The sequence below is a fragment of the Triticum urartu genome, chromosome 3A (assembly GCF_056163025.1).
Source record: "Triticum urartu cultivar PI428250 chromosome 3A, HENAU_Tu73, whole genome shotgun sequence".
NCBI lineage: Eukaryota > Viridiplantae > Streptophyta > Magnoliopsida > Poales > Poaceae > Triticum > Triticum urartu.
Window position 1 is genome coordinate 720,808,680 of NC_141875.1, and position 22,283 is coordinate 720,830,962.

General features: G+C 45.3%; 3 protein-coding genes across 3 annotated transcripts; 1 reads left to right on the forward strand and 2 right to left on the reverse strand.

The window, feature by feature from the left end:
* The first annotated feature begins 1,227 nt into the window (after positions 1-1,227).
* LOC147982147 (uncharacterized) lies at positions 1,228-4,385 on the forward strand. Its single transcript, XM_087516216.1, has 3 exons — positions 1,228-2,172; positions 2,530-3,078; positions 3,369-4,385. Exons 1-3 carry the CDS (start codon positions 1,228-1,230, stop codon positions 4,383-4,385), a joined length of 2,511 nt encoding a protein of 836 aa, XP_087372342.1.
* Positions 4,386-10,223: 5,838 nt separating this feature from the next.
* Positions 10,224-19,524, reverse strand: LOC147982148 (UDP-glycosyltransferase 76B1-like). Its single transcript, XM_087514247.1, has 2 exons — positions 19,379-19,524; positions 10,224-11,241 (listed from the first exon to the last, which is right to left on the reverse strand). Exon 2 carries the CDS (start codon positions 11,222-11,224, stop codon positions 10,352-10,354), a length of 873 nt encoding a protein of 290 aa, XP_087370373.1. The 5' UTR covers positions 11,225-11,241; positions 19,379-19,524; the 3' UTR covers positions 10,224-10,351.
* On the reverse strand, positions 18,821-19,976 carry LOC147982149 (DIMBOA UDP-glucosyltransferase BX9-like). Its single transcript, XM_087514248.1, has one exon. The coding sequence runs from the start codon at positions 19,887-19,889 to the stop codon at positions 19,317-19,319; it is 573 nt and encodes a 190-aa protein (XP_087370374.1). The 5' UTR covers positions 19,890-19,976; the 3' UTR covers positions 18,821-19,316.
* Positions 19,977-22,283: the final 2,307 nt, after the last annotated feature.

Below are 22,283 nucleotides of genomic sequence, written 5' to 3' on the forward strand. Positions count from 1 at the left end.
CGGTGGGACGAGGCTCCACAAGAAGCCGGCGGGCCGCAAGACTCCCTTCGTGGCGCCGGCGAGCCCACCCTCGGGCTGTGGGAGCACGCCTGCCCCGCAGCGGCTGGTGGTGATGGCGTTGGCCTCTCCTGGGGGTCCGTCGGGTGGTACCCCGTCAGTCATCTCCCCTCCCGCTTCTGATGCGCTTCGAGTGGAGGTGACAAAGGTGGCGCCCGTTTCTACGGCCAAGCGCTCCAAGGCGGTGGTGACGTCCACGGCGACGCAGGAGCGGGCGAGCTCCCGCCTGAAGGGTGCCAAGGGCAACCTGCCTGCCCTCCAACACGCCCAACTCCTGCAAGCCCAGAAGAACCTGGAATCTGAAGGTAATCCCGTGCCCCGTTTTATGATCTTTGACGTTTATTCTGATGAGTGCTTGGGGGGTATCTTAGCGGATAGTGGTGTTTGGATGTCTGACGAGGGGGAAGCGCGCGAAGTGCTTTCTCTTATCCGTGCTAAGGAAATCGCGCAGGCCGCGCTCGCCCAGGCAGCGTTGGCCCGCGTTGCGCCAGCAGCAGAAGAAGCAGGGGCTTCTCTAGTGACTGTTGCGCGGCCCGATCAGGAGGACATAGTAGCAGGGGCTGTGCCGTCCCCCTCCAACCGTCGTCTTGCCAAGACACGGCGCGTGGCCAAAGCGGTGACCGCTCGCAGTATCCGCCTCCGCAATCGCATTATCTAATGCGGTACATATTTTGGAATATCCGAGGCTTCGGCCACGCTGGGAGGCGGACCCAGTTAAAAGAGTTCATTCGAAACGAGGCGATCGACGTAGTTGGCCTGCAGGAAACTATCAAGACCGATTTCAATCATCGGGACCTGCTAACTGTTGACCCGCTGGAGCGTTTTGTTTGGCATTGGGTGCCGGCGGTCGGGCACTCGGGAGGCATGTTGCTAGGTATCAACCTAGTTTGCCTGGAGGTGGTGGCATGGGATGCTGGTTGCTTCTTTCTGTCGGCGCGCCACCATGCAACTCTCCGCGAGTGGGAGGTGATTGTGGTTTACGGCCCGGCCGATCACTCGCGTTCGCTCGAGTTCTTGGGAGAACTCCACGCAAAGGTTGCGTCTTTGGGCACGCGAAACCTTCCTCTGCTTGTGGGAGGGGATTTCAACTTAATCCGTTCGGGAGCGGATAAAAACAACGGTAGTATTAATTGGACAAGGGTGTCCATTTTTAATAGTGCAATCGCAGCTATGGCCCTTAGGGAAGTGGCTCGCGTGGGGGCACGCTATACCTGGACCAACAAACAACTTACACCGGTGCGGTCGGTTTTGGACAGGGTTTTTATGTCCTCGGAGTGGGAGGCGCTGTTTCCTCTTTGCTCCTTGCACGCCGAGACGAGGATAGGGTCGGACCACGTCCCCCTCATTCTCTCCTCGGGGGAGGAAAGGCTAAAACGCAGTCCCCGTTTCTTCTTTGAAACCGCGTGGTTAGAGTCTCCGGACTTTGAGCAAATCTTCCTTTCGAAATGGGAGAATTGCGTCGCCCGGATCGGGCGCGTACGCGGGCCGATGGAGTTCTGGATCGCTGCAGGCGCGGGCTTGCGTGCGGCCCTTAAAGGGTGGGGGGCTAACCAGGGGCGCGACGATAAGTTGCTTCGCTCGCGGTTGACTGCGGATCTTGCTCAGATGGACGCTGTGGCGGACGTGCAGACCTTCTCGGAGCAAGACTGGGCTCAGCGCTACGCGCTTGAGGCCCAGGTCGAGTCCCTCCTCCGAGCTAAGGAGGAGTACTGGCGTAGACGTGGAGGAATCAAGTGGACGCTCAAGGGTGACGCGAATACCCAGTATTTTCACGCCTATGCAAATGGTCGTCGTCGCAAATGTGCAATCCTGCGCTTGCAATCCGAGCAGGGGCTCCTTTTGCGGCAACAGGATATCGTACGTCACATTTACGATTTTTACATCCATCTCATGGGTTCCAGGGAGGAATCCCGTGCCCGGCTTAGGGCGGATGTGTGGGACCCTGCGTTGCGGGTCACGGAAGCGGAAAATGAGGGCCTGGGCCTGGCCTTCACCCCGGAAGAGATTGACAAGGTGACGCTGGGCATGAAATCCGACACCGCTCCCGGGCCGGATGGGTGGCCGGTGGCGATGTTCAAAAGGTTCTGGCAAGTGCTCAAAGGGCCTATTTTTGACGTTTGCAATGGTTTTATGCGGGGAACGGTAGATATCTCTCGCATAAACTTTGGGGTTCTCTCTCTAATTCCCAAAGTTCCGGGCGCGGATCATATTAGGCTCTTTCGTCCCATTGCGTTGATTAATGTTCCGTTTAAAATTTGTGCGAAAGCTTGCTCGACACGCTTGACTCCGGTAGCTTATCGTATTATTAGTAGGAACCAATCGGCCTTTATTCGGGGGCGCAACATCTTAGAAGGGCCGCTGGCCCTAAAAGAGATTGTGCACTCCCTTAAACGCGCTCATCAGCCCGCGATCCTACTGAAACTTGACTTCGAAAAGGCTTACGACCGCGTGAACTGGGAGTTTCTCCGACAGGTTCTCCTGGACCGGGGATTCTCGTCGGTTTGGGTTCACCGTATGATGCAATTGGTCTCGGGAGGCCAAACGGCGATTGCGGTGAACGGAGAAGTAGGGAACTTCTTTCGCAACAAGCGTGGGCTGCGGCAAGGGGACCCAGCCTCGCCGCTGCTGTTTAATTTTGTGGCGGATGCCTTGGGCGCCATGCTAGACAAAGCCCGTCTGGCTGGCCACATCAGGGGAGTGGTTGACAACCTGATCCCGGGGGGTGTGTCACACCTGCAATACGCGGATGACACACTCCTCCTTTTCGAGCCTGACACTCACAGTATTGCAACGGTCAAAGCCATTCTGTTGTGTTTCGAACTCATGTCGGGGCTTAAAATCAACTTCCACAAGTGTGAAGTAGTGTCCATAGGGATGGACGCGGCCGAGAGCCAGCGGGTTGCCAACTTGCTCAATTGCAAACTTGGCCAATTTCCGTTCACATACCTCGGCCTCCCGATCACGGCGAAGACGAGTTCGATCGCTGATTGGGAACCTCTCACCTCCAAGGTAGCGGATAGGGTATGTCCGTGGAGAGGGAGATTTATGTCTTCAGGGGCTAGACTAATCTTAACCAACTCCAGCCTCTCATCCTTACCTATGTTTGCCATGGGTTTGTTCCTGCTGGCGGACGGGGTACACACTAAGTTGGATACCCCGCGGTCCCGCTTCTTTTGGGAAGGAGCGGGTCCTAAACGGAAATACCATATGGTTAAATGGCAGGCCGTTTGCAGACCTAAAGCCCAGGGGGCCATGGGATCATCAACTCCAAGCTGATGAACATTGCACTCATGTGCAAATGGATCTGGAAGATGTCTCAGGGTGAGACTGGTCTCTGGATCGACCTTCTCCGTGCGAAATACTTCCCGAATGGAAATTTCTTTGAGGCGGCCCCCCATGGGTCCCCCTTCTGGAACTCCATTCAAGACCTTAAACCCTTCTTTGCCAGGGGTGCGAAGTTTGGGGTTAACAACGGGCGCTTCACGCGGTTTTGGCTTGACCTTTGGATTGGCCAACAACCCCTTTGGTCCGAATTTCGCCAACTCTACTCCATTGCGGTTGAGCCCAACCAATGGGTCGCGTCGGCCCTTAGCTCATCTCCACCCTACATCAATTTTCGGAGAGAACTAACGGGGCCGGAGATGGCGGAGTGGGATCGCCTTCGGGCGTTGATTGCGGATGTTCGCCTGTCTGACTCCGCGGACACGGTCTCTTGGAGGCTTTCTTGCTCTGGCAAATTTTCTGTCAAGTCCTTATACAGAGAGCTTACCCGCGGCCAGGTCCCTTCGGCTGCCATGGGGCTATGGAAGGCTAAAATCCCTCTAAAGATCAAAGTCTTCTTATGGCAACTTTGCCAAGATCGCCTTCCTACCTCGATCAACCTGGCCAAGCGCAATGGACCCGCCGCTGGCCCTTGCGCTTTGTGTGGGGTGCCGGAAGATGCGGATCACGCCTTCTTTCGGTGCTCTTTGCCGCGCTTCGCTTGGAGTGCGGTTCGCAAAGCCGCGGGGGTGGATTGGGATCCCCGCTCCCGTGCCGCGCTGGTGTCTTCCTTGTCTTCGCTTCATGGCTCGACGCGCCGGGTCATGTGGACGTGTGCGGCGGCCATGTTAAGGGCTATCTGGCATATTCGTAACAAACTTACCATTGAGGGTGTATTTCCCTCGCACCCTGCTGACGTTATCTTCAAATGCATCATGTTCTTGCAGCAATGGACACCGCTGGGAAGGCAACAGGACTCTGATCTTCATCGTCATGCTATTAGTTGCCTCCGCTCTGTCTACGCCGAGTCCCGCGCCCCGTTGTCCGCGCCGTCTGCTGTCCCATAGGGATGGGCAGCCCCTTTTGGTTCTACTTTCAGCCGAGCCTGCGTGCTCGTTTCGCTAGGCCGGTCGCGCCTTGTAACGCACTTATTTCCGTCTCCGGTCTGTTGCTCCCCCTTGACTTGTTCGCTTTTGGCCTGTTGCATAATGTGAGTTATGTGGTTGTGCTACGCTGCCTATGTTGTGGGCTTTATTAATTTAAAGCCGGACGCCCCTGGCGTCTTTGTTCTAAAAAAATAAAAATAAAAACTCGTGATGTAGTTTGTTTTGAATAAGTACATTTTTTTAACCGGAGTTCAAAAACATATATCAGCGATCAATTAAGTTGGGTTAGTGACTTGGTGGAGGAGAAATCAAAATGATATTAGTTTGACGATCTATTGAGCATAGCGTTGATAAATTGGTCACTTTATTAGGTGACTGCAATTTCTTTTGTTATGGGACGAACAAAACAAAACGGAACGATAAAAAACTGACATCAGATTTTTGATGTGTCGGAACGAACGCCTCTCCTACTGTTTGATCTTATAGCACATATCTCAAGGCGATTTTGGTACAATGCACTGTGGTTGCTTCTACAGGGTAGACGATGGTGATGCACACTTGCTCGGGTACAATAACAGTGGTCATGCAGGGAACACCGGGGATCGCAAGAGTACATCAGGATACGTCTTCTTCCTCTGCAAGAACCTGATCACATAGAGCTCCCAGAAATAGAAGGTCGTTTCTCTTTCTTCCTGTGAAGCAGAGTAGGTCACCGCATGTGCAGCAACATGTTAAGGCATTTGGTTAACTGGCCTTATTGCAGATATGGTGAACAGGATTGTTACTCGGTTGACAACAAATTAGCCATAGAACCGAGTAAGAATCCTGTTCACCATGACCGCAGCAATCATATTGAGATAAAGTTCCATTACGTTCGCGATTGTATGGAGACCGGACTAGTGGAGATTGATCACGTTGGCACACAAAATCAGCTGATGTGTTAACAAAGGATGCATTTCAGCGAGCTGCGTAAGCGTCTGGGAGTGATCAGAATCAGCAGTGGGCAATGAGATTAAGGGGGTGAAATATTGTTTTTTTAAGAAAACTTTCGATCTATTCATCTTTAATATTCATGGCAGTATAACAAACACCAGATATAGTAAAAATTACATCCAGATCCATAGACCACCTAGCGACGACTACAAACACTGAAGCGAGCCGAAGGCATGCCGCCATCATCGCCCCTCCCTCACCGGAGCTGGGCAAAATTTACTGTAGTAGACAGTCTGGAAGTCGTCGTGCTAAGGCCACGTAGGACCAACACGCCGATGAAGAGTGACGTAGATCGAAAGGATCCAACCTAAAGACACATGAACGTAGACGAACTACGACCAGATCCGAGCAAATCCACCAAGGACAGATCCACTGGAGACACACGCCCATCGACGGTGCTAGAAATACCATCGGGACGGGGCTAGGCGGGAAGAACCTTATTCCATCTTCATGGAGCCACCATCGTCTCGTCTTACTAAGCAAAACACAAACCCTAACAAAACACGAAGGACCAACTAAAAACAGAGCCCTCCCGCTGGCAAGGGTCGAGATCCACCACGCCGCCATGGCCCTAAGGCCACCGGAGACGAGGCGGGCCGGTGGCGGCGCAGGCGGGAGGCAGGGGAATCCTAGACTTTTCTTGGAAAGGAGACGGCTCCACTAAAAGTGAAATTCACTGCCCAATTAATATCTTGAATTATAACGAGAATGAGTGTTGTAAGGGGTGAAATATTGGACCTAGCTAATTTCAGTTGCCACGCCAAGTTAGTTTGTTTTTCTGTTAATAATGCATGGTCGCCTCTGATTCATGCACGTAGCTAAGGCTGGACGTGTTCCATGCACACGACACGATCCCATGTCCTGTTAGTTCTCCTAAGCCGCAAGATGATGTGAGAAGTGGCCGTGGGGTAGTTCTCCAGATCGGGAGTTAGTTAGCTAGTTAATGGATCTGCTTTGTATCAGAAGTGAGTCTCGAAGTCACCGTAGGCGCCTCGTCGTCGAAAACGTATCGTCGGAAATCCTGAAATAAATCCAGGAATAATGCGAGCACCAGGATTTGAACCCTGGTGGGTTGGGGATATCACTGTCCACCTAACCAACTCAACCACAGGTTAATTTGCAAATCTTTTTCATTTGAATGTATAAACTGTACTGTACGCTCGCAAAGACAGCTCACTTGGGCTGGCCCATTTGCGGTGGTAAACGAAGAAGGATCACCGTTGTTGGAATCAAACACGCAACGTCCTAGTTAATAACATGTGCGCATAGCCGCTAGGACCACCTACCTTTAGTGAACAATTTGAAGCCTGACGCTTTTAGTAACCAACAGGCTGAGAATTTTAAAAACATTTTACGAACACTTTGTGAGCCGATCTTTCTTCCACAGTTTTTTTTCTTCTTTTCATTTTTTCGTTTTTGCTGTTACATTTCTTATTTCTTTTTTCAAAAATGGTCATGCCTTTAAATTCCAAAAATGTTTGTTATTTTAAAATTTTATTCATAAATTTCAAATATTCGAATTTTGGAAATATTTAAGGTAATTTCAAATAAATGTTCTTGTATTTCAAAAATTGTTCAGAATGTCAAAACGCCAACATTTGTTTTGAAAAGCACGAACAAAATTGTGAAAAAATCAAAAATCCTGAACAAAATTTTAAATTTAAAAACATTTCAAAATATGTGAATAACAGTTTTTGAAATAAAAAAGTGTTCTGAATTTGCGCGAACATTTTTTGAATTTGTGAAATGGTTTTTTTTCGAAGTGGGAACAATTTTTAAATTCCGAAAAATTCGAGAAGGCTACCAACGGAAGCAATGCCATCGTTCAGTTGCGCAAGGCCTGATCATTTTTATTTCTTTTCTATTTTTTCGTTTTTCTTCTCTTTTTTCATTAATTTGTATTTTTCCTCTTTCAACTTTTATATTCCTTTTGAAACTTGTTCAAATATTTGAAATATTGTTTGTAGTAGCAAAATTACAGTTTGTAGTAGCAAACTTTTATATTCTTAAATATTTATTAAATGCGTCTATAAAAAGCATTTTCTGTTTTCATTTTATTCTTTGTACTCCCTCAGTTCTTAAATATAAGTCTTTTAGAGATTTCAATATGGACTACATGCGAAGCAAAATGAGTGAACCTACACTCTAAAATACGTCTATATACATCCATTTGTAGTTTATATTGAAATCTCTAAAAAGACTTATATTTAGGAATGGAGGGAGTATTTATTAGTTATGTATTTATGTTAAAAACTTAAATGACAGTTTGACGTACACGTTTAACTATTTTTTTTTTTGGACATTCTTGAAATGACCTTGCGTTGTATCCGAACACAGATGCCTATCCGAACACCTTGCGTTGAACATGATTTTTTTTTGGACATTCTTGAAATGACGCTAACTTTTGCGGGCAGGTGAGCATGCCCATGGTAGGCATCCACACACCTAATATTTTCTATTGGCTTGTATAACCAATCCAAGGCATTAAGTCAAGTTGCTTGGGTGTTTGACAAGTTCTGCATTTTCAGAGTATTCTCGGTAAAGAAAAGGCTGATAAATGATAGGACATGTCGCAACTTACATACGGTGTTGGAAATCGTTTAAACCTGACATAAATGCCTACCATGTCATGCCCAACTACTGGCAAAATTTTGGGGTCTTTTCAACAATGTACAAAAATAGACCATATTGAACGAAGCATGTTCGGGTAGGCCACCGTCAAAGAGCAAGTTGTTTCTCGACATCCTTGAGATGTCTCCAATATTTTTACAGGGCCTTGTATGACCAATTCAAGGCACCATGGCAAGTTGTTGGGGTTTTCAACATGTTTTACATTTTCTAGAATTTTGTTGATGAAAAAAGTCTGATTAATGGAAGAATGTGTCGCAACGTGCATAAGGTGTCGGAAATTATTCGAACCAGGCATGGATACATCATATTCCCGTGCTAGGCAGTTACAAGAAGTTGGGGGCATTTATGTATAGTCCCAAAAACAACAGTTGAGAGGAGTGTGCCAGACTATATCAGCCCGTGCATCCGTCATCATGTAGTTTAAACTAATTCAAATACTTCTGTTATTTACAATTTTTGTCATTATCTATTAAAATGAACATTTTTATATGTCTTAATCATTTCTTGAAAAATTTCAACAATTTTGGGATTTCAAATTATGTATGAAAATTTTACAAACTTGAACCTTTTTTTCCAAAATTTTACAAACTTGAATCTTTCTTTCAAAATTGTTACCAGCACTTGATTAAATTTTTAAACAAAAAATGTATCAACTTTTTTAGACGCAAAACTTTCTTAAATTTGTGAGGAAGAAACTCAAGAACTGGAACATTTTATAAAATATAATAATATTTTATAAAATTGTAAACAATATTTGACAACAAAAACATTTTCTGGCATTCCAAACAATTTTATTTTCGAACAAGTTTCAAAAATTATAATAAATTTCGAAACATGAAAAATGAATAAACGATAAAAGAGAAGGAAAAAGAAAAAAAAACTTAGGGCAAAGAAAATAAAAAATGTTTTCAGAAAATGTTAGTAAATTTGAAAGAAAATCTAAACTTTGAAAAAAAGATATGTTTTCAAATAATGCTCACAAATTTGAAAAATGGTCGTATTTTAGAAAATGTTCATAAAATTTAAAAAAATATCAAATTTTCATGAAAATGTTTGCAAATTGGAAAAATAATTTGTCTTTAAAAAAATGTTCTCAGTTTCAGAAAAACGGTCACAATTCTGAAACATTGCTCTTAAATTTGAAATAATATTCACATAATCAAAAAATATTTTAATTTTTAACAAAAAAGGTTCGCATATTTGAAAAAAAAATGTCCGTGCTTCCAAAAGAATTTCAAATCTGAGAAACATTTCGTATTCCTAAAAATGTTTGTGTTTTCAAAAAATATTTGGAAAATTGAAAACGCATTAGTTTTGTTTTAGCTATATAAAAAACACATTAGCTACAGTACTGTGCAGGCTGTACAGTACCGGTTTGATCTGTTACAATAGGTCTATATGTTATTGCTCTACATATTTATGAACAAAGCTTTGTTGTTCTAGAGGCTATGGGCGAGTTTTCATCTACTGGAGGTCTTGGGTTCGATTGGCGTCCTTGTTTTCACATGGGACGTGGCAGGCTCGCAAGCCGGTCGGTCCTCACCAAGCTTTATCCCCGCCAGTCCCGTTGGTCCAGACCGCCAACAGCCAGTCGAAACGGTGGCTCGTCCAGGGACCGGACCGGCCCACACCATGTCCACCCTGAACTACCACAAAGAGCTAGCTTGAAACAAACTGATCGAGTGCTCTGGCCAGCTACTTCGTAGACGAAAAAACTCTTGCTCTTCGGGGGTGCTTTGGAATTTTGTTGGGCGTATGTGAAGGGTCGGGGGGGGGGGGGGTCCTATCTTGATCCTTATATGTGACATGCCTGAACTGGTGTGCTTTTAATTTTGTTGTTGCTGCTATCTTGCTCTGTAATAACCTTTTTTCGATGGCTCGCATAGTAGTATATACCTAGAACCTGTAGTTTAACTAATTTCCTTCCGTCGAACTAGGATTGATTTTGTGAACCTGTTACTTCGTTATGGTAATAGTACTAGAATCTGACCACAAGGTAAAAATGTGGATGTGTTCTGATAGATTGTATTCACCATGAAGGTGTCATGTGTGTTTTAACATTGTATAATTATTAGTATTACTTTCTTCGTTGCTGCTAATTTTGTTATGACTCTGCTAAACTAAATTGTATTATTTGCTAGATAGAATTATGCAAAAGTTTCCATAGAAAAAGAATTGTGTAGAAGTTGGCAGAAATGTATTAAGCAGTATGTAAGCCTTCGCTCATATGCAAAACAAGCCCACTATCACGACATTCTAAGTTTGAAGACTGAATCCACATGAAAATAGGAAACATATCTCTTCTAAATGGAAGGAGGTAGCGACGTTATAAAATTCACCAACAAATCAATTCTAGTTTGCGAAGAGCCTCCTTTCTTGATGCATCGGATTGCTTTGTCCTTCAGATCTTTTGCCCTTCGCCTCATTTCCGCACCTTCTTCTTGGCACAATAAGTTTCGAACATTCCTCTCGATCTCCCCCCTCTCCAACTTGCCTTCTAACTCAAATCCTATCTTCCACACCTCCTGGACATACCTTGCATTTATCATCTGGTCGGCGAAATGGGGTCTACATAGCATTGGAACACCCTCACTTATGCTCTCCAACGTCGAGTTCCAGCCATTATGGGTCCAAAATCCACCAACCGCCTGGTGCCCAAGAACTTCTTGTTGTGGGGCCCAGCTCACCACCATTCCCCTACCTTGTGTCTCTACCTCAAAGCCATCAGGTAGGCCTACCTTCTCCGAACCATGAAGCAAGTCATGCCTGATCACCCAAAGAAATGGAATGCAGCTATTGGCCAAGCCCAATGCAGTCTCCATTAGCTCTTCCTGGTCCATCGACGCCAAGCTCCCAAAGCTCACGAACAAAACAGACTCTTCCTCCTGCTTGTCCAGCCAGTCCAAACAAGTTCGATCTGGAGCCAGCAGGCTGCTCTGGGTACCTGAAGATATCTTGTGAAGCGGACCAATCGCGTACACTGGGACACCCATGCTATCACTGACCTTTTGGAGCTCAGCATCTTCGAGGTCATAGAATGTGCTGAAGATGACACCAGAAGAACACCTTACTGATTCCACGATGCATTCTAGACTGGTGGAGATTGTTTCATGTGGAGTTGTGTTTGAGAAGACCATGTCTCGCACCCGGAGTGGTTGGAGATCATCCAGTGGCATGTTGAGTTGTCAATGGTCTGAAATTTTGGTAAGAAAATGCTCAACCACCAGGTGACATAGTGAGGATACATATGCATTAGTAGGAAACTAGAACCATAAATATGTATGCCTAGTTATTAATGAATTGTGATTGTGGTTGTGTGTGGTGGAATGCATATGTGAATGCGAGTAGTGATGCATGTTTACAAAACTTATATAGTAAGAGGTGGCTAGAGAAAGACCCCACTGCACTCGGGTGCACTGCCCCATGAAATCCCACCAACCAATCCTCTCAAGATCCGTGCATCCACTATATTATGTATAATTCACCTTTGTGTCGTATTCGAACCACGAAATCATTTAACCACTCATATTTTGAAGCCACTCACATGTACCAAGTGTGCGGGACCATGGTTTTCACTTCCAATTTCAGACTTGTTTCAGCACCAACCGAAATGAATTTCAGTGATATTAGTTTGCATTCTGACCAAAGTACAGAAATATTCACTTGAAATTCAATTCAATATTTAGAAATACTTGAAAATATTTTAAAAAGTATTTGAATTCCTGTGTACTGCTGAAATTGTTGAAATATTTTGACTGAAAGATAAATATTTCAGTATCTACCGAAATTATTGAAATTAAGTGAATTCCATCGAAAACCTCTCCAAAAGTTAAAACCATATGCGGGACCCACCTGCAAGTTATGTTGTCAATGCCAGAGCATGCTCTCTCAACTGCCAACTACTGCTGTCAAATCATGTCCTGTGCTTCCTCTCCCTTCCTCTCTAGTCCCCAGCACGCAGTAAAAAATAATTACGAACCTGTCTGCTCGCTCGTAGTATGTACTAGCTCAGTGTATACTTATAAAATCATTTTAGCTGGCCCTAATAATTCTGTACCGCCCAAAAGCTATCATGTAACTATTTACACGAAACTAAATAAACTATTCCTCGGTTTACTTTTATAACAGGTTTTAGATAGGGAAACACTTTCCTACATACGTCTGTTGAGGAGCATTCTTCAGACTCGTCGGATGACCTTGAATTGTATTTTAATGTCATTGCTGAGATATGCCCTGAAATCAAACCCGATACTAATCATCTGATTTTCTGGCCCACACCCTATAATCTCTTCTTAAATTAATCGCCTGAAATAACTCTCCCATCTCTTCTGCACATCGCCAAGCTCGCCATGCCCCTGGATGACTCTCCTCTCGGTAGCACGAATTTCAGATCCACCCGTCTGCGGCCTCCGCACCACCTCGTCGGTGTGCCATCTCGTCCGGCAGCTTTGCAGAGGCTGACCCACTAACCTGCTCGCCGGCGAGCTCGTAACCTCTCTCGTCGCCATGCTTAACTCTGCCAGGATCGGCCCGGCTACACCTACGGTTTTGGCCTCCAATCCACCTCGCCTGATCGCCGGCTTAGATTGGAAACAAGGCCAACAGGGGCAGGCTCTCACGCCATACAGGAGGGTGGATTACCAGGCGATATTGCATCTCAGCAAGTCAGCACCACATGCCAAAGCTAGGTGACGCTGGTGAAGCGCATGTGAGTTTCCATTGATGCACTAGCTTGAACTGGATTGCATTTATATCATTAATTCATCAGGAATGAATGGAGAAAGCATAGTTTGTATTGTTCTTTTTCCATTAGGACATTTTGATTATTTTATGAGTTGTAGAGTTCTTCTCCATCGTTCTTGGATTTGTTTATCAAATTTTGTTAACTCCTTCGCATGATTATATCTCGCATTGCAGGAAGGTAGTAAGATGCATCACGTCTTTCCACATGGCCATGGTGACAGAGACAATGTCTTCGCACTTATGCTTGTCGATCGTGCCACTGCCATGGATGGTGTAGTGCTTCGTGATCACCATGGAAACGAATCTTCGTTTAACCGAGACAAATGGTCAACATTTGTGGAAACATATCATATGTAGTTTGAAATATATGTTTTCCTTTTTTGATGGAAACAAATCTATATAAATATGGAAGCAATTCTCTGATATATGAAAATAGTATCGTAATGATTTAGAAGCAAAATGTGTATCTTTGGAAGCATGGCGTATGCATTGTGCCCAAGTGATGCAAAAACTGGTCATATGTGCATCATTTTTGTTGTATATGGAAGCAAATCCTCATTTTTTTTAGATGCAAGTTTCAAATTCTTTGGAAGCAGATTCTCATTTCTTTTGACGCAAATACCAAATTTGTTTGGAAGCAAATTCCTATTTCTTCGGACACAAATAGCAAATTCTTTTGGAAGCAAATTCTTGTCTCTTTGGACGCAAATGCCGAATTCTTTGGAAGCAAATTCCCATTTCTTCGGACGTAAATACCGAATTCTATGGAAGCAAAGTCCCAATGTAATTTGCCTTGAAACCTTCAGTAACAATGGTAAAAAAAAAGGGTTTGATTGAATCATATATGTGTGTGTATTGTTGGAAGCATTTTATTGTTACACTGGAGACAGTTCTATGGTCATTCGAAGCAAAAGAATATCTGCAGTATAAACAAAATATGGTTGCTCTAGACAAAAATTTCACCGGTTGATATGGAAACAAATTTGCTATTGAAATAGAAACAAAACGAATTGCTGAAGTGCTAGAACCTTTTTCATATATTACTTCCGTGTCACGAATACTAGCCAACAATCTGATGGGAAACTCATTATCAGTAGTCTGATTCCCAGGGCTCCTCTTTTAGATAGCTTGGACAGAAAGGAACGGATGGAGTAGCATTTGTTAGTACTACAATTATTCTAATAATGATATTCCAACCACAGTTATGACGCAACTGTATCACCTGAAAATGTCACGTCGACATAATTACTCATCCAATCCACTTACAGAAGCCGGAACTAGAAAAAATATTGAAGCTAGTACAGGGCATGACATCCAGATGGATTTTTTTCTATACTTAATCTCCACTGACAGAACAGTACTTCACCTATTACTACCCATCCTGATTTATTGGTCGCCTTAGTATTTTGCGCTAATTTTTTTTCCATAGATTCAACTATGAAAATAAGAATGCATGTCATCATAAATTATATTGTTGGATTCATATTTGAACATAGTTTCCTATAATGTTGTTTTTGGTTACATACATTAACATTTTCTTAGTTAAATTTACTGTCAAAATTTTGCATGAAATGCGAAGGGACCAATAAATTAGGACGGGGGTAGTACCATTGATGGTCAATACGCTAGTTTTTAGTGGATCTCACTTAGTCACGCAAAATAACTGATAACTATATGTCTCGAAATAGCCTTTCGCCGCGCTTTATAAATAAAGCGAACAACACAACAAAGACATAGTCGAATGATATATGATAGTGATAAAACAAATATAAACATACAACATGAACGTCCTAATACATCGCCATGACCCGACAGCCGGTGTCATAGCTCCACGACAACGCCCTCGAGAGGGTTACGACGCCAAGCGTCGCCGGTGCCGAGTCCGCAGACATGGATTTTCATCCAGAACCCTGCTGGTATAGGGAAGAGGCCGCGAGAACGTCCTCAAGAGGATATTGACACCCCCAGACGTCGCTGTCGTCGGCGCCAAAGCACAGAGGTTTCACTTGGGAACTCCTCTGCCCCACAGGAGACACCAGGCAACCACTGCGACGAAGATCAGCCCATCCAACCCCCACTGCAAGAGAGCAGACCAAAGCCTTCCGCCGCTACTCCTCTTGCCGCCCACACAACCAAGAGTTGAAGCCACCACTACCACTACGGAGCCCGTCAGAGAGCAAAGCCCACCTTTCGAGGCCGCCTCCTCGGCATCCAAGGACGATGCCTACACCGACGCCATAACAAGCAGACGCCGTCCCCAAGCAACCCATGGAACTCCGCTGCGACATGGCTGGAGGTGACCGGAGCAAGCACAAGGAACAACCTGCCCCGATCAGGGGGATCCGTGTCAACCCCTGCCCCGGCGGGCCAGCTCGCTCCATCGGCCAACTGCCAGCCTACACTACTAGGAGGGGCAGGCGTCGCCCCATCAGGTCTGCTTGTGCAAAAATAGATGGGAAGACCACTGCGCCATCCGGCACCTCCGGCCGCCCAGTGGCAGCAAGCACCTCTGGACACCAATCACCATCACCTCCAAACGCCCCCCACAGCATGCTCTGCCACCGATGCGCCACCATCGAGGGCCACCACACAACGTAGCACACAGGACGTCGCAAGCTCTAGGAGGAGATCGTCACACGCCCACCGCATGAACTCCACCTCCACCACATTGCCACCTCCATCGAGCACTTTAGAGATGGCCAACCGCGACCCAAGTTGCCCCAACGTGCCCCAGACCGCGCCGCTCGCCGGAACTGGCCGCAGTCGCATCAGCTGCCGCCAGCGCATGGCAGGGCACGCCCCAACCCAGCATAGCCCACCACGCCGCAGGGAAGACCTTGGGCCGTTGAAACACAGACCTGCTACCGCGTCTCCATGATTGAGCATCGCAGCTCCCGCGCACGAAGATGCCGGCCCGCGCCAGCCACTGCCGCACGTGGGGATGAGGAATCCCCGCCGGCACCGGCGCCGGTCAAGCTTCGCCTGGTCGCCCCCTCTAGCAGCGAGGGGTGGGAAGGAGGGGAGAGGAAGTGGAGAGGCATCCGATGGCTAGGGTTCCTCCACTGCCATCCGCAGGGCCGCCTGAGGAGGAGGGGAAAGGGGAGTTTGATAACTATATGTCGGTAGGCATCGCCCCTTGCTCGAGTGTACACACCAATACAGTAACAATTTATTTCTATAAAAATAATCATTACAAAAACTATTGATTAAATAATATATTCTAGAACATATTACCATCAGCGTTAGTTTTTACTGTCCAGTTTAAAAAACTAACTGTAAAAAAGGTACGAAACATTTATTAATTACTTAGAAAAATCCAGAACATATTTCAATCAGAGTTTAGTTTTTACAGTCCATTTTCAAAAAGTTACTTGTACAAAAGCTAGCATTGACAGACAGGTTGCATTTATTAGGAGCATCGTGGTACTGTAGAAGATCCCATCCGGAGTATAGTGCGGTTTGCCTTGGGGGCAGACCGTTTGGTCCACAGGTGTATATATACACTTTATATGTAAAAAAGAAAAAACATTCTAAAATATTTTTGGAATAAACTTGATCTTACATTGTACTTGTAAAAAACCCATGAAAGAAAGGACGCAGCTTCGGTGCCTTAAAGGCACCTGCCTTTGGGTCATTGATATGTGGGCCAGTCATCTATTGGGTCCACATGTCATAGACACAAATGTAGGTGCCTTAAGGCACCGAAGCATTGTCCTGAAAGAAAACCCCCGTTGACCTCATGGTAAAAAAACAATTATTCGGTCAACATAATGTGGATAGTGACTTGTATATACCAACATTTTTTGTATTTTTGCCCTCAAGTCAATGCTGTGTTTTTATTTGCGAAGTTATATACTAGTACAAAAGAAGTCAAGTTTATTCAAAAAACTTTGAACTTTTTTTACTCTTTCCGTAATTATTTATTTTCCCTATATAGGGTCTATATACTCCCAGGAACCAAGGGGTATTTCCCCGTTACACACACAACTTAAGGCAACAAGAAAGGCGTCGGATTTTGGAAGTGCTTACCATCGAGAGTTATTCGTCCGCATCGAGCAAGCCACTTTTATGTTTACTAGCAAAAAGACCCGTGCGTTGCAACTGGAGAAAGAAAATCTACTCATATCTCTAGCTGGGTCAGTTGGACAAACTGTGCGTGCCCGGTTGACAGGTTATGAGATCGAACCCTCCCATAGGCAATTTTATTTTTCTCCGGATCAACCAAATACCGTACGTAAAATTAATTAAAGCGGGACCAAACGAAGCGGGACGAAATTAAGAATATCACCTCACTTTAATAGTAGGTATAGACTTTGATTTGCTTGCTTCCATCTCAATGCTAGTCACTCCAAAATGCCAGTTGTTTTTATCCATACGTCACTACTTTTGCATGCAATCGCACTCAACTCAATGTGCCATCTATATTTCTTTTACAACTCATTCTTGGGACTTGCATTTGGTGGAATTGTTCTATATTTCCCATTCAATTGGTGCTTGCTTTAGGGTTTTCTGATTTTTTTATTGTTTCTTTATGTTTTCTTTCCAAATTTCCTTGCAACATAGGATAGTGCTTCGTCTCTTGTCCGGACTAACTGGATAGCAGTTGATTTGCAACTTCCTCCCCAACTGTGGATGTACAATTTCAGTGTTGGCACCTCATCCCGACTATCCTACGAGTGAGATATGTAACTTCATATATTCCCCCAGCCATCTTGACTCGCGCATGAGGAGGAATCTGTCTGGCGTCATGGTGGCGTTGATGGCAGAGAGGTCTGGCAAGGTTGGTGCATCAGTTCTGCTCTGAGGATGGACCGATGGAAGATGAAGGTGATGGTCCTTGCAGCGTGTGGTGCTCACTGGGAGTGTGCCGGACCAGTGTGGGACCCAATCCAGGTAGTTGCTTGGATGGGACACCCGGCTTTAGATGTTAGACTTTGGTATGATGTCTGTTCGGTATTAGGACCGGACATTCGGCACACTTTCATCAAGGGGATAGTAGTAGCAACAACGTTGCCAAGATGGTGATTTCAGGCTTATTGATGTATCACCTTGTATGATCTTTGTGAATAATTAATAATATAGCTGCATGCATCATCCAGATGCAGAGGCCGAGGATACATCCTTCTTTTCAAAAAAATAATAATTCCCCATCCATCTGTCTAGTAATCAATGTGACACTAAAGTTGGTTTCTACAGTATTAACATTGGTTCCTGGAGCCCAAAGGTTGCACAGAACAAAGTTCATCAAAACATACACGTATGATACCTAGTTTTGTAGAGCTTGCCGTGAGAGTTTCAATATTGAAAGCGGATCTAATTCTTGATATTATATTCAAAATTTATATCATTTTGCAAACATAATTAAATGCACGTGAAGACATAGCACTTCACTGTGGTAACCCATGTACATCTTCTGTGCCTGCATGTTCATGTTGCCATGCATATTTAGAACCACCTTGGGCCAAATTTATTACTCTCTCAGATCCATATTAATTTTCGCTGATTTTAGTACAACTTTGTATGGCGGAGTTCTAACTTTGGTATAAGTCTGGACAAGTATGTTTTTCTTTCCATTTAAAAGCGTGAGCTCCATGAAGTTAAATGGTCCAGCTGCACTATTAAGACTTTAGGTAAAAAATATTCTTCTAATTCAAGAATGTTTCAACTATTACATGAGTATATTTGAGGGTTTAAAAATAATGGTTGGCTTGAGTTATAAAATGTGTTGTTAGTTCTAAACAATGCTCCATGTATCAAATGAAAAATCTCTCCGACAACACCAAACTGTCCATGAAAACTTTTCTAACTATCCAAAACTCATCCTAAAGCATTGTAGAAAATAACACGAACGTCAACATAAAACAAATCCCGCAAAAAGGATATAAAATAAATTGACATGACTCAACATCGGGAAACTACATAAATGTATTTAGTAAAGAAAAAGAAATGGCATGCATCCAGATGATCATGTTCTTCCATTACTGCAGTGTCATGAATGTACATGACCCCCCCCCCCCCCCCCCCTAAATTTCTCTGTCGCCTCTCCATTTAATGTGATGTGTTTGCTGGTGCTGGTGTACACTCAACTAACTTGCTAAACAGTTTATTTCACTGATCAAAGCATAGCGTTTTTCGATATTGTGGCGTCCATGTTCTTCGCATCAACTATAATTTATCTCCGTCGTTATATATTAATTGTTATTAATGGAATATCAAATTGCTAGTTTGTAAATATTTGCTTTGCTCAGTTTTAAGTTAATTTTGATACAATAATATACCAACAAATATGTAATATTGCCGATTCTAACTATTTATGCACAACATGGAGTTCGTCTGAAAACTAGGATGCCATAAGTCTTTTCACTTAATGAATATTTAACACAATATATTTAACATATGCAGGATTTATATGGTGTTCCATGAAAAAAAATGTTTCCTTCAATTTGTAGTTATACTATGTGTTAAACGTCCAACTGAACTAAGCAATCCCAAGGGGGGAAAAGGTAAATTAAACGTGTGAGATTATCAAACCATCGAGATGATCTCATAACAGTACCTCCGTTTGTTTGTCAGGTGGAGGGATGTACCTTGTGGTGGGAGGAGGCCCTTGTCGCAGAGCGCCGGGAAGGCCATGAAGGCGACGAGGCAGGCCGCGCCGGCCGTACGCAGCACCAGCGTCGGCACGCCGAGCCGGTCGGCGACCACCTGCATCCCACGGAGGTTGGAGTCCAGCACGAGGCACGCCGCCGCTCCCTCCTCGTCCTCCTCCAGCACCGCGCGGAGGCTGTCCTGGAAAGGCGCCTGCAGGCGCTCGTTGATGCGCAGCACCGCCCCAGCGAAGTCGGCGTTACTGCCGGTGGGGACGAGGTCGGCGGTAGGCACGCCGGCGCCGACGGGCACGAAGCGGTAATCCGCGGGGTAGCGCTCAGGGTCCGGGGCGTTGAAGGCGGCGTGGAAGATGGTGACGCGGAGGCCCCGGGCGTGCAGCACGTCGGCCAGCTGAAGCATCGGGTTGAGGTGTCCCTGAAACGGCAGCGGGAACATCAGCACGCGCCGGGTGGCAGTGGCGCCGCCAGAGCTCTCCGCCGCGCTGGCCATGGCTTTTGTTAGGAAGGAGGAGAGTGCCTGATTGCTGATGGAGATATGGATCAATATACTCCAGCAGTGTTGGCCTTCATATAGAGAAAAACTAGTAAGGATTAGTAGTTGGCTAATTGGATTGGATCGAAATAAAAGAGGATCGAATGATTGATGAGCGCATTGATTGGGTTAGAGCGGGAGAAGATGGTTGGATGGATACTGGAGGCAAGGACGAGGATTGAGTGTGTGGAGGAGGACAACGCCGACCGCATCCTAGCACACTACGGATACGCACCAGAGGTGTGGCATTCCTGCTTCCACACATGGAGAATCACCATACAGGTTCCGCCCACGGATGTTACTTTCTTGCAGTGGTGGCTAGGCCAGAGGATGCGCTTCAAAGGAAAGATGAGGAGAGGCTTCGATTCCGTTAAAATTCTAATTGTGTGGTCCCTTTGGAAACAGCGCAATGCGTGAGTGTTCAACAACATATTGAGGTAGAGAACGGCGTTGCAACTTAAGACAGAGATACTAGAAGAAACAGACGAGTGGAGAAAGGCCGGTCTAGGCGGAGTCGGTGCTCTAGATCCTTTCGCGAGAGAGTAGCCTTTTAGTGATAGGTGAAAAGCAGGCGCTGGTGTGGGTTCTCCCTATGACTTGTTCGCATCTCGTCAGGGATCTTGTACATAACTTTCTGCCTTTTATAAAAATACAGTAGACCATTGGCATACTCTTGAAAAAAAAAGTGCGTGGTCGAATTAGGGAAATGTGTTAGAGGAGCATTACTAGCAGATCCCATAAAAAGGCCCCCGACCCGGGAAATTCCAGCTGATATGCGGGTTTTGCCTTTTTGGCGGCCCAAACAGGAACTACATATCAGCCCGGCCCATAAAAACAGTGTGACCCGGATATGTGGCCCTCCGCTGCTATATACACCATGGTTTTGGTAACCGCTCGAGATATTCGGTTACCGCGTTTACCGCTCCCCCACGATAAACACTCGTACCGAGCAAAAAATCCTGAGTTTTTTGAAAATTTTGAATCAAAAGGCTCACTTTGTAGTTAAATAAGCTGCATCTGTGCTCTAAACAGAGAACTTATCATGGCCCAGTGGCAAAGGTGTTGTATCCCCAGACCTTAGTCGCGGGTTTGAGTCTGGCTACGCACTCTTTTTGTTAACTTTTTGAGATGCAAAAGTTTTTACCTATGAAAAATTCTGGAGAATTCGGGGATCGAACTCAGGGCGCCTGAGCAAGGGATAGCTGCAGGTTAAGAGCCACTACGGTAGAGCAACTTTACTGACTATTAATAGTTAAACGCTTATCTATATTTAACTCAAAAATTTTGAATTCAAAATTTGGTTTTAAATTTCGTCCGAATTTTTTTCAGTAATTCGTGGTTACCGAGAATCTCGGTGCCCCTCGAGAAAAAAGCTTCACTTGGGATCCAAAACCTTGATATACACTGGCAACCGGGGGGGGGGGCATTTAGGGTTAACCTTTGCTTAAAGATAAATTTTAGGGTTAACCTCTCGGACCCCCTCCGCCGCATTTCGTCTTCCCCGATCCACCGCTTGCCTTAGACAACTACGGCGAGAAATTCTGTCCGCCTGTCCTCTTCTTTTTGCCCTTCTTCGGAAGATTGATGGCCGGCAGTGCTGGTGGAAGCCGTGGAAGCCTCGTCGGGTTGCCCCCAAGCAAGCGTGCATGAAACAACGTGCAAAGGCCGGCAACTCCAGTTGTGTCATGGAACCATGGCGGTCGAGGCAAGCGCGGGACAATTAATCATCGCAAGCAAAATTATTATATCACGTCGCATAGACACAAACGAAATTGCCACAGGCCATCGGTGAAAGGGACAATTTCTATCTTTACGGTTTATAGTGCTTCACTCTAGTTATTTTTATTAAATGGATGTGTACCACAAAGTCTTTGTCATTCAATACTCCGTTGAAATCTTTGATATGTTTATGGGACACACTACCTCGAATTAAATGAGTATGGACATTTCTCGAAAGTGCGTAGGAGCACTCAGCAGCGACTCAGCCCACCAAAATCCCACCCATTCATTAGCGTCGGGATTCACATCTCCTATATTAACCAGTTTGTATTACGCCATGTGTCTTTCACATGCTTTTCCTGTATTAATGCATGTACTTATGTCCTGACATTGTCCGATAGCATTGGCACTACCGGCCAACCACCCAGAGGACAAACAATCAATGCTCAGGATACCTCCCACCCCTCTCCTCTCCCCACCAACCCTTCTTCCCCAGGACACAACTTCTTCCTTGTGAATCATCTCCCCAAATCCTTTTCTACAGCTCCTGCAACTTCTTCCCCAATCTTGTGCTACATTTGTTCGTCGTTGTTTTTTGCGTCCTATGCACCGCGTCTGCCCTGTTCAATGACT